Raw genomic sequence first — 12,993 nt, 5'->3', positions numbered from 1 at the left:
ATTTAAACTCTGAAAGAATCTTTTAGATAAACATAAGACATTTAACTCCATTTACAAAATTATGAAATCCTTTTAAATTGCTAGCTGCAATATACAGTCTGGCTAGACCTTCTTTTTAGCTTGATTTTGATTGAGCGCAAGTCGGAGGTCCTGGGTTCAATCCCTAGTGAAGCTAATTAATCATGTGCTCTGTTACATTGGCATCCAACATGGGTCGCCAGATTTAGCCTATGGGTCCAGGTATATACAACTCAACACAGGATTTTCTCTGTCCGAATAAGATGAACGAAATATAAGCCTGTTGTTCTTTATGCCACAACCCATAGTCTTAGATTCTTTTTTTTTTTATTGGATTAAGAAAAATTTTCCAATTTCTGACATTTTGAACTTTTTGTTTCATATCAACAGATGATATTGAGTTAAAATATTAGAATAACAGACAGCAGGCTGGATTTCTCTATACCAATATTAATTGATCTCCATTTTGAACTTTTGGGTTTAAAATATATTCGTTAACTTTTGATTCTTACATTTAGCTGCCTCAATTTGCCACAAGTTGCATAAATGTATATTACACAACATTAATTTTGTAATTCCTGTGTTTCTGTAGTCCGGTTCATCTCCGTCTTCAAACACCGGTCCTGGTGGAGCCAGTGAGGGATCATTTTATGCATTCATCGAGGCATCATCCCCGCGGGTCAAGGGAGATGTAGCAATCCTTATGTCCAATATTCTTCCATGTAGGTAGCCAGTCATGTCGAGCAATTGATACAAACTATATCGGTAAAATTCAAATATCGCCAGTTGTCTTTTGCATATACAAAATGTGAATATCATTGTTCCTTTTGAAGATGGTTTCTCATCAGTTACTTTTGTAAAGATTACAAATTGGTATACAGTGCTTCTAATGTGTGGAAACGGCATAGAAGCGATGTCGCAGGAACTAGAGTACCAAAATTGTTTCCATACCTTCAGTAATATGAGGATCTATTTTGGTTAAAAACATACAGGGCTCCAGATCCATTAAGTTTCTTTAACTTGAGGAAACTCCTTTAACTTGAAATATTCCAAGGGAAAACATTTAAGGATTATATTCACTTCATTATTTTAAGGTTTAAGAATTTCCTTATTGAATATTGATGAAACTGGGGCATGATTACATAATTGTTATAATTTAAAAAAATTATACTTTAAACTGTGTAAGACGTGTTTTACTCGATACAACTTTTTGACATTCTTGGTACTAATTTGACATTGTTCTGTTCTTCGAAGTGGAGGATTTTTGCCTGACATTCGACTACCACATGTTTGGATCAACTATGGGGACTCTTAGTGTGCTGATTAACGACTACACTGCTACCTCAACAATGAGTCCTGTATGGTCGGAGTTTGGTGACCAGGGAAATGTATGGCACAATGCAGCAGTCCAGATACCTGCAACACCATCTCTTAGAGTAGGTTTTTAAACATATCAACTTAACATCTACATGTATATGGAGGTAGTTGGAACAAATCTTGGTTTACATTAGAACCCCATTATTCAGAAGACCGTCATTGATTTTCATTCTGTATATAAATCTTAGTAGTACTACTAGATTGACAACCTGTTTGTGACTTCCACAACTGCAACTCCTGACGTACAAAAATTGACGGTTTGTGATTTTCAAATTCTTTTTTGGCAGGTTTTCTTTGAGGGCATTCGGGGTACTGGGTACACAGGGGATGCAGCTATTGACAATATTGTGATGACGCCAGGATCATGTGGTGAGGAGAATCATTTCTGTGGCTTAAAAAGTCGTTAAAAACAATTATTGATAAGAATTCCTGTGGGTTACCAGTGGTGTAATGCATTCACAGGTGTCTATACAAGTACGTCCCTACCAACAAGCTATTAAGTGCGTATATACCGACAAGCTAGTAAGTGCGTACCGACAAGCTAGTAAGTGCATACCGACAAGCTAGTAAGTCTGTACCGACAAGTAACCCCCCTTTATTTGTGCAAAATCATGGTATTTAAGATATAACGCAAGATAAAATGGTTCACAAATAACACCTCTCCACAATGAACATATCGGTATAGTTCGGAGAAGAACATGACATGGATGGTAATAAACATTGCATACCTGCTCTTAATCATGAGGAGGAGCTCTTCTGGGATATCGAATATACTTGACTGTGGCCATTTTGAATCTGAGAATTGTCTATACTTAACCTGAAAGTATGTTTATAGGATGTGCTGCACAGCCATGTCAAAATGGAGGACAGTGTACCGAGGATTCTTTGGGACAGGTCACCTGCAGCTGCCTCCAGGGATTTACAGGAGCATTTTGTGAAAGTTTTGGCAAGTAACCTATTACCTATTGAATTATCAAATTATTTCTTTACCGCGCTAGAGTCCTAGGCCCATGATCCTTGCCATTCACCTGAATTGGAGAATTGACTAAACATGCTTGGAATTATAATACTGAAAATATACCACTCTATAAGGAATTGCATACAGTTACAGTACTGTAATTAGTTTCATTTCTTGGGATGATTTTAACATATGTCCGAAATAAGATTGGGTCCCTAAATTAATCGTAAGACAGCATGTACGTCATTTCACTCTGATTTAATTCATGCATGAAAACTAAAGTAAAACCCTGCTATCTCAAATTCCTAGGAACCATGTCAATAGTAAATGGAGGAATATGAGGTATTCAAGTTATCGGAGGTTAGTCCAAGACTTCGTTAAATAGTATGTTAAAACAGAAGCGCTCAGTTTTGGGATTTTGAGTTATGTATGATATCGTATTATTTATTATCATTTTTTATATTTATTTATGTAAGATATCATATTATTTATTATCATTTTTTATATTTATTAAGGCCACACCAAATTAATAGGTTGTTCTCTGGGAAATTGGAAAAATAAAAGCGAAAGCGGAATTTTGTTTTTTTTTGTCGGAAATTTCATTTAGAGATTTTAAGAGGTGAAGGGTCCTGATGTTGTGCAAGCAAGTTTTTTTTTAAACTTTTATATTAATCCATATTTCATTCAGAAATAACTAAAAAAAAACAATTTGCATTTTTAGCTTGTGAGAGCTTATGTTGTCACTCCGGCGTTGGTTTTTCAAATGTTAAGTTTTTGGTGCAAGCGTTAGGGTTGTAGGAGGACATTAATTCAGTGTTATTCAAAAAAATTAGAAAAACAAAATTCTGACTTAATTGATATTAAGCCATGGTTTTTGGGCTACGATAAACTCCCTAGATATGATTTCATAACTTGATGCTTACATCATGGTATACTATAAAACAAGTATTTTCTGGGCGACTTAATTTAATGAATTCTTATCACCTAGCTGTGAAATACGTAAATTCTAATTGCATTCTTAAATAGGTCGGATCACAGTATTGCTCTTTGGGATGATTTGACCTAATCTAGTAAATTATTACAGCATCAGGGATAGTGTCTTAAATGAATTTTGGCAAAATTTGCTTGCTTGATTTTTATTCCTTTATCATTTCCATCAGATGGAACCTACAGTGCATGTTCCTTTGAGGACAATGAAGCCTGCTTCCTAATACAAGAGCTTAATGACAACTTTGATTGGACTATTGTACAGGTAGGTATGTTGGGTGGACTTTAGACCTATATCTCCCACAGTAATAACTAGATACCATACATGTCACTATCAAAACATCCACTCTCCTTATAACATGGAGGTAATATTCCATTAAAAGGGCATTCCTTCGTTGGAATAAAGTTTAGGTCTTCGAAAGTAAACTTACTGGAACAGATAAAGTTATAATTTTTAGCTCACCTGGCCCTGGCTACTTTGAACCCCCAGGGGCCTGAGGGGCGGGGCCAAATAGGGGAAATAGGGTTACTCCTTTAAATCGCTACTAGTCATAAAGTTATGAATGAATTTGAACCAAATTTGGTCAGTAACATCCTTGGCAGAAAGGAAACAGAGTTTGTATAAATTTTTACTCTGAACCCCCAGGGGCCTGAGGGGCGGGGCCAAATAGGGGAAATAGGGTTACTCCTTTAAATCGCTACTTGTCATAAAGTTATGAATGAATTTGAACGAAATTTGGTCAGGAACATTCTTGGCAGAAGGGGAACATAGTTTGTATAAATTTTTACTTTGAACCCCCAGGGGCCTGAGGGGCGGGGCCAAATAGGGCAAATAGGGGAAATAGGGTTACTCCTTTAAATCGCTACTAGTCCTAAAGTATTGAATAGCTTTTCACCAAATTTGGTCAGGAACATCCTTGAGGGGAGGGGGAACAGAGTTTATATGAATTTTTACTCTGTACCCCTAGGGGCCTAAGGGGCGGCGCCAAGTAGGGGAAATAGAGATTAGTCTTTTAATTGCTACTAGTCATAAAGCTTTTAAATGGATTTTAACCAAATATGGTCAGGAATATTCATTGGAGAAGGGGAACCGAGTTGGTATAAATTTTTACTCTGAATCCCCAGGGGACTGATCATGAGGAGTGGGGTCCGATAGGGAAATTAGGGGTTAATCCTTTAAATCGCTATTAATTATTAAGTTACCAATGGATTTTAACTAAATTTGGTCAGGAACATCCAGAGAGGAAGGGGGGAAAGAGTTTGTATAAATATTGAGGGGCCTGAGGGGCGGGGCCTAATAGGGGAAATAGAGATTAGTCTTTAAATTGCTATTTGCCATAAAGTTTTAACCAAATTTGGTCAAGGACATCCTTGGGAGAAGGGGAACCGAGTTTGGATAAATTTTTACTCTGTACCCTCAGGGGCCTGAGGGGCGGGGCCAAATAGGGGTTTATCCTTTAAATCGCTATTTTTCATAGTTATGAATGGATTTGAACCAAATTTGGTCTGGAATATCCTTAGGGGAAGGGGGAAAGAGAGTTTATATAAATATTGATCCCAAGGGGCCTGAAGGGAGGGGCCAAATAGGGGAAATAGAGATTTGAGTTTTAAATGGATTTGAACCCAATTTGGTCAGAAACATCCGTGGTGATGGGGGAACAGATTTTGCATAAATGGTTACTGTGACCCTCAATCCCATAACTATGTATAGTATCGCTGGGCATTAAGGGATAAACACAATTCTTATGTAAAAATAGGCCAAAGGGTTTTCCCCACCCTAAGGGACTTAGTTTCTTTAAACACCATTATGGTGTAAAAATAATCCATATGGTCTTTCAGAGAGTACATTTTTGTATATGTATTAACAAATTGAACATTTGGTCAAATCCAACCAGGTGAGCGATACAGGCCCCATGGGCCTCTTGTTACATTAATGCGGTAGTTTTACTCGAGATAAACCAAAGTTACTTTGAGTATGCATGAAGTCCTGAAAATTCTTAATTCAACCCGGAGTATCTATTTACAGCAAAGACGTACTGTATTTGTATACGATATGCACTTTTCCTGTACATTTAGGTGTTTTATATCATTACTTGTAGGCAAAAAGACTTGTATAATCATTGCTCGGACATATATCTCATTAATAGAAATTGTGCATATTTCTGTTGTCCGAACGAAGGAAAGCCCCTTTAAAAAAACAATGTAATAAAAACAAGACAATACAGTGAAGGTAGTTCCAACAATTGCAAATAAAAGAATTTCATATTTTTCCTTGCTCTTCATTAATTGTTATCAGAAAAGATTATTCCCAGAAAAGAAGTGGACTTCAAATTAAAGAAAATGTCCTATTGATATATAAATTGTCTGCATTAATCATTATCATTAGACATATTGGTACTTAATCTATTTATACCCCCGCAATGAAGTTAGGGGGTGTACTGGAAATCGGGTTGTCTGTCCGTCCGTCTGTCTGTAGACACGTTTCGTCCAGACAACTCCTCCTAAACCGAAGGGCCAATTTCAATGAAACTTCACACAAATATAGAGGACCATGTTTAGATGTGCATGCCACTTTCTTTTTCTAAAAATTATGGTTGCTATGGCAACTGGTCACTATATTACTGGGTTATCTTAGTTAGCCTCTAATTAAGAGTTCCAATTCACCATTGACTCGTGCAGATTGTGGGGGTATTAGTCAGCCATCCTGGCAACAGTTCTAGTTTTCTCTTGTTCTGCTTCAAATGCAAACTTGTCCAGGTTCTAACTTTTGTACTATCTGACAGTTTCCTTCACTATGACATTGACCTCCAGGTCAAATGTCAGATAAGTGCAATATTTACTGTACAATCTTTTCAGTCTTCTTGTGGTAATATGGTATTGAACTGTAACAGATCTGTTGATGAACTTTGAGACATTATTTTATAGCACACAAACACTATTTTGATACTAGGTCACTGATCTTATCGTTCTTTTCGAAATTTGTAGTAAAATGTTTTTACCAAATATTTGTTTTATGAACAAAAGATGACAATTATAATGAGAAGGTCAGCAGGTCAGAGGTAAATTCAATTATAAATATTTTACTGGTAAAACATTTGATATTATGAAGCAAAAGGATTTGACCAGAATCAATGAGGAAGTGCCTGATGAATGAAGATTTCTAACTTGATTTAAAACCCAAGGTCAAAATTTATCTATAATTAATTAGTAAATTCAATTGTGAAAATCAAGGTCACGGGTCAAACCAAATATTTAGATATTGTTACAAGCCATTTTTGTTTGGGGGCAGCGGTGGCAAAGTGGTTAAGGTGTCCCAACACTTTATCACTAGCGCTCCACCTCTGGGTTGCGAGTTTGAAACCTACGTGGGGCAGTTGCCAGGTACTGACTGTAGGCCGGTGGTTTTTCTCCGGTTACTCTGGCTTTTCTCCACCTCCAAAACCTGGCACGTCCTTAAATGACCCTGGCTGTTAATAGGACGTTAAACAAAATAAACCAAACCAAGCTATTTTTATTTAGACATTATGAATCGATGAAAATAAAATGAGTCGAGGTCTAAATCAGCTTCTCCATATCTTAACGGTAAAAGTTTTGTTTTGATATTATGTACTACATTTGTTACAGGGAAGTACCCCTAGCAGCAATACTGGGCCATCAGCTGCCTTTGATGGAAACAAATACGCTTTTATTGAAGCTTCAAATCCTAGAACTCAGTATGATTTTGCAGATTTATACGCAGATTTGGGCGCCAATTGTAAGTTGATAGTACAAGATTATCGATCCATTTTTAGCTCGTCTCTTCGGAGAAGAGGGAAAGCTTATGTTGTCATTCCAGCGTCGGTGTTGGTTTTTCAAATGTTCAGTTGTTGGTGCAAGTGTTGAAAGGCATAGTAATTTATGGTAATATAATGGATACCCTGCCGGACTTACACAAAGGTCGCGATATCTCTGTCCGTGGAATAGGCCCAAGTTTGATATTTTTTTGTAAAAAGTAAGATTGTAAGGTATTGAAAAACCTTTATATTGCATCATCATCAATGTCTCGTGCGTCAATATTGATGTTATTAATTGGCAACATTGTTTCACTTTTGTGAGTAGTGTCGTAGTGCTGTCGGATGTCTTTCATTACCCTGTACAAGATTGATTTTTTCGCTTACCCTGGACAGGGATATCTGCAGTTATCTCACCCTAAGGAAAAGACAAGCTGCACATGCTCTTTTCACGTTCTCAGCAATTATATTTTGTCACCTCAACAATACCATGACGTCACGGCAAAAGTACAATGATGTCATGTCGACAATTCAATCAAATCACGTCAACATTTCCTTGGATTGATGTAACATCAATATTAGATACATAAGAGGGTAAACAGGGTAAGAGAAAAATAATCATTCACCTCCATGGAAGTGAGACAGGGGAATCTCGACCCTCGGGGCGATAATTAAGCTGCCAAGCACTCGGCAAGCTTCGTGTTTGGCAACTTAAGAATCTTCCCTTCCAGTTGAGATTCCGCTGTCTCGCCCTCAAGGGGGTGAAAGATTCTATTAATCCCATCCCTAACAACCATGGGATCACTCTGAAGTTTTTGAAAACAATAGTCTGTAAAAGTGATTTTGATTGTATGTTAACATTTGGAATTTTTATTTCAGCTGCTCAACGTTGTCTGTCCTTTGCCTATCACATGTACGGAAGTAATATCGGTTCTCTAGAAGTTTATCACTCCGACGCCCAACAATTACTGAATACATGGACAATGTCTGGAAACCAAGGAGACTTTTGGCAGACTGCTGCTGTCCAAATCCCAGCTATGAACAATGGTCAGGTAATGGCACGTTTCATTATTGGAAAATAGTTCCTCAAGTACCTGCCTTCCCTGGTATCCTTTCACAACATGCATGAATACCAAGACGGTCTGAGGGCTGCCATCTTGGTCATAATCATGATTATTAGCCAGCCTTGTTATACATTTAATCTATTCAGCTCTCTTAATTTAAACTAAAAGGCAGCGATAATCCGTTGCCATTGCTTTGATTAATGGAATAACATATTGGACTTTTTCCGTGTACAAAAACAATCAACGGATAGTCTACTAGCTGGTGGCCCGCAGCTACAGCGTCTGAAAAGCAAAAAATGGTTTTATATATTTTTTGGGCAGTTCGCAGGAAATTACGGTATATAGGAGACTGATGGACTTTGTTGATGCATCATTTCTACTGTTGTAGATTTACATCACAGGAGTGCGAGGAAATGGCTTTAGGGGTGACATCGCAATTGATGATGTGGAATTAAAAACGGGAAAATGTGGTAAGGATGTAAACTGCTAGTCTGCTACCGGAAGGACAAGAATAACATTCAGTATATTCTATAACACTTCTGAAAAGTAGTGATTTTTACCTCCAAAACGGTAGAAAGTTTCTTTTACTTCATGGGGGTACGGAATCTAGAATATGTATCCAAAATTTGAATGCTATAGATCAGTTTCTAGGGATTTAATAGAAGACAAATTTAGGAAATGGTTTTAAGTCAACAATATCCTCAGCTTTCACTAAAACTTTGAAAATTATATATAAACTTAATGTAGATTTTTAATTATTAATATTGACTCATCTTGCCTGCATTCATTAAAGATAATACTGTATGTTAGTTTTGAATTTAACAGTGGCTGAAATTCACTGTACATTAGTAAACATGCCTGCATTGGATAGTTACTAAACCAAAGTTGGAACATCCATTAGACATTTAAGTGAAAGGTCTACATGTTTACAGATAACTAACAACTGTTGTCATAGTATAGCATTTTAATAGCTGTCGGCCACACGCTTAGGCTATGTCCTCTCCATTTAATGTGAGACGGGTTTAGTACGGACGTCCTCTCCATTTAATGTGAGATGGGGTTAGTACGGACGGCCTGTCCTGTTAATGTGAGATGGGGTTAGTACGAACGGTCTGTTCTGTTAATGTGAGACGGGTTTAGTACCGACGTTCTGTTAATGTGAGACGGGTTTAGTACGGACTGTCTGTCCTGTTAATGTGAGATGGGTTTAGTACCGACTTTCTGTCCTGTTAATGTGAGACGGGTTTAGTACCGACGTTCTGTCCTGTTAATGTGAGACGGGTTTAGTACCGACGGTCTGTTCTGTTAATGCGAGACGGGTTTAGTACCGACGGTCTGTTAATGTGAGACGGGTTTAGTACCGACGTTCTGTCCTGTTAATGTGAGATGGGTTTAGTACCGACGTTCTTTCCTGTTACTGTGAGATGGGTTTAGTACCGACGGTCTGTTAATGTGAGACGGGTTTAGTACCGACGGTCTGTTAATGTGAGACGGGTTTAGTACCGACGTTCTGTCCTGTTAATGTGAGACGGGTTTAGTACGGACGGTCTGTCTTGTTATTGTGAGATGGGTTTAGTACAGACGGTCTGTCTTGTTATTGTGAGATGGGTTTAGTACGGACGGTCTGTCCTGTTAATGCGAGATGGGTTAGTACAGACGGTCTCTCCCGTTAATGTGAGACGGGTTTAGTACCGATGGCCTGTCCTGTTAATGTGAGATGGGGTTAGTACGGACAGCCTGTCCTGTTAATGCGAGATGGGTTTAGTACGGACGGTCTGTTCTGTTAATGTGAGACGGGTTTAGTAAGGACGTTCTGTCCTATTAATGTGAGATGGGTTTAGTACCGACGTTCTGTCCTGTTACTGTGAGATGGGTTTAGTACCGACGGTCTGTTAATGTGAGACGGGTTTAGTACCGACGGTCTGTTAATGTGAGACGGGTTTAGTACCGACGTTCTGTCCTGTTAATGTGAGACGGGTTTAGTACGGACGGTCTGTCTTGTTATTGTGAGATGGGTTAGTACAGACGGTCTCTCCTGTTAATGTGAGACGGGTTTAGTACCGACGGTCTGTCCTGTTAATGCGAGATGGGGTTAGTACGGACAGCCTGTCCTGTTAATGCGAGATGGGTTTAGTACCGACGGTCTGTTCTGTTAATGTGAGACGGGTTTAGTACCGACGGTCTGTCCTGTTAATGTGAGACGGGTTTAGTACCGACGGTCTGTTCTGTTAATGTGAGACGGGTTTAGTACAGACGGTCTGTCCTGTTAATGTGAGACGGGTTTAGTACGGACGGTCTGTCCTGTTAATGTGAGACGGGTTTAGTACCAACGGTCTGTTAATGTGAGCAGGTTTAGTACAGACGGTCTGTCCTGTTATTGTGAGACGGGTTTAGTACTGACGGTCTGTTCTGTTAATGTGAGACAGGGTTTAGTACCGACGGTCTATTCTGTTAATGTGAGATGGGTTTAGTGCCGACGTTCTGTTAATGTGAGACGGGTTTAGTACCGACGGCCTGTCCTGTTAATGTGAGACGGGTTTAGTACCGACGGCCTGTCCTGTTAATGTGAGACGGGTTTAGTACCGACGTTCTGTCCTGTTAATGTGAGATGGGTTTAGTACCGACGTTCTGTTAATGTGAGACGGGTTAGTACCGACGGCCTGTCCTGTTAATGTGAGACGGGTTTAGTACAGACAGTCTGTTATTGTGAGACGGGTTTAGTACCGACGGTCTGTTCTGTTAATGTGAGACGGGTTTAGTACCGACGGTCTATTCTGTTAATGTGAGATGGGTTTAGTACCGACGTTCTGTTAATGTGAGACGGGTTTAGTACCGACGGCCTGTCCTGTTAATGTGAGACGGGTTTAGTACCGACGGCCTGTCCTGTTAATGTGAGACGGGTTTAGTACCGACGTTCTGTCCTGTTAATGTGAGATGGGTTTAGTACCGACGTTCTGTTAATGTGAGACGGGTTAGTACCGACGGCCTGTCCTGTTAATGTGAGACGGGTTTAGTACAGACAGTCTGTTAATGTGAGACAGGGTTTAGTACCGACGGTCTGTTCTGTTAATGTGAGACGGGTTTAGTACCGACGGCCTGTCCTGTTAATGTGAGATGGGTTTAGTACCGGCGGTCTGTCCTGTTAATGTGAGACGGGTTTAGTACAGACGGTCTGTCCTGTTAATGTGAGATGGGTTTAGTACCGACGTTCTGTCCTGTTAATGTGAGACGGGGTTAGTAAGGACGGTCTGTTCTGTTAATGTGAGACGGGTTTAGTACCGACGTCTGTCCTGTTTAAAATGCAGAAATGGATATTAACGATTAATCTTTTTGGCAGGATGCCTTGGGATGCCTTGCAGGAATGGTGGAACTTGTACTGCTTCAGACAATACCCTTGGATTTACTTGTAGCTGTGATTCAGGATACACTGGTCAAGTTTGTGAGAACACTGATGGTAAATATAGTGGCAAACTTGATTGTTTGTCTTCCAAAAAGACTTGTTAAACTAATTTGATAAGTAAGGGTACTAATTAAGAATCTGCCACTTAGCTTGATGAATTTGACCAGAAAGATTAATTTAACATTGTCAATAAGTTACCCTTATCTTAAATTTTATGTCTACAGCAAGATGGTAATTATTTTTTATTTACATAATATAGCAAGATATTAAAAATAGATTTTTTTATCAATAGTTTTTAAACAATCCTTTGTTTTTACAATTAACTACAGAAAGATAAAAATTTTTAGTAGTAAATGATCTTTTCTTAGGCAAGTAGGAAAAAATAGCAAAATCATTACTAGTACTAAGTCAAAGAGAACCTTGCCTGTAAAGCCAGAGTAAAATAATCTGGTGTTATTTTTCCTCAGGGACTATACCACTGACTTGTACATTTGAAATTGGAGCCCTCTGTTTCATGGAGCAAGTCAACGCTGGAATGGATGCCTTTGATTGGAGTATCCAAACTGTAAGTTTATGAGTGATTTTTGCACAGAGGTGTTTTTTGGGTTTAAGATGTTGTGGAAGTAGTTTGAATGTTAAAAATTTGTTCAAAAAAATTAGATGTTGTGATTCAGCACCTGTAGCCAAACTCAGCGGGATTAAATCATTCTGAACTACACGGGGAATCTACTGTTGCATATTTCTACAACAGTACCCAATGAAATCAGCATAGGACCAAATAATTTCTTCAAATAAACCAAACACACTTTCTCCTCAGTCAAGTATTTGTAATTTCATGATGTATTTTGTTATATGATTGGAGACGTCTGTTTAAGATAATAAGTTATAGAAAAAGCATAAAATCATTGACAATGACCTACTTTATCACAGAGTATTCTGAATAATTTTTCTACAAAATTTTTATGCTTGATGCATAACTCTTCGGTGAGGTGGACAAGGTGTCCGATAAGTAATTTGTATATACTGTACTTCCATTTTCGTTGCGGCATTGGAAAGTCACCAATTTGATCTACCTGACAGGTTGATAAAAATGGCACCTCATCTGTAGAATACCATTTTTTAGCTCATCTCTTAGAAGAAGAGGGAGAGCTAGTGTTGTCGACCCTTGATGTATTTAAGTTCCCAAAACTTAAGTTTTGAGGAATTAATGACTTCAACTCATTACTTTATTTATTCTCAAATAGGCCACTTCCATAGTGTCAAAGTTTAGTACCATATCTATCCTTAAATAAGCCCCCTTCTTAGTGTAAAAGTTTAGTACCATATCTATCCTTAAGTAAGCCTCCTTCCATAGTGTCAAAGTTTAGTACCATATCTATCCTTAAGTAAGCCTCCTTCTTAGTGTCAAAGTTTAGTACC

The 12,993-nt window shown here is 38.4% G+C and overlaps 1 protein-coding gene across 2 annotated transcripts in view; it reads left to right on the top strand.

Annotated features, from left to right (window-relative positions):
- LOC117316483 (MAM and LDL-receptor class A domain-containing protein 1-like) overlaps window positions 1-12,993 on the top strand; it is a 70,493-nt gene that overhangs the window by 49,938 nt on the left and 7,562 nt on the right. For both annotated transcript variants that reach the window (XM_033871091.1, XM_033871090.1), the window contains exons 29-38: window positions 611-740; window positions 1,273-1,454; window positions 1,683-1,764; window positions 2,231-2,341; window positions 3,514-3,605; window positions 6,965-7,094; window positions 7,990-8,162; window positions 8,563-8,644; window positions 11,512-11,628; window positions 12,042-12,139. In XM_033871091.1, the coding sequence (XP_033726982.1) occupies window positions 611-740; window positions 1,273-1,454; window positions 1,683-1,764; window positions 2,231-2,341; window positions 3,514-3,605; window positions 6,965-7,094; window positions 7,990-8,162; window positions 8,563-8,644; window positions 11,512-11,628; window positions 12,042-12,139 (1,197 nt within the window). The remainder of the gene's footprint in view (window positions 1-610; window positions 741-1,272; window positions 1,455-1,682; window positions 1,765-2,230; window positions 2,342-3,513; window positions 3,606-6,964; window positions 7,095-7,989; window positions 8,163-8,562; window positions 8,645-11,511; window positions 11,629-12,041; window positions 12,140-12,993) is intronic.

The sequence above is a fragment of the Pecten maximus genome, chromosome 18 (assembly GCF_902652985.1).
Source record: "Pecten maximus chromosome 18, xPecMax1.1, whole genome shotgun sequence".
In the NCBI taxonomy this organism is placed as follows: Eukaryota; Metazoa; Mollusca; class Bivalvia; order Pectinida; family Pectinidae; genus Pecten; species Pecten maximus.
The sequence above is the reverse complement of the archived record's forward strand: the minus strand, read 5'-3'. Positions and strand labels throughout refer to the sequence as shown.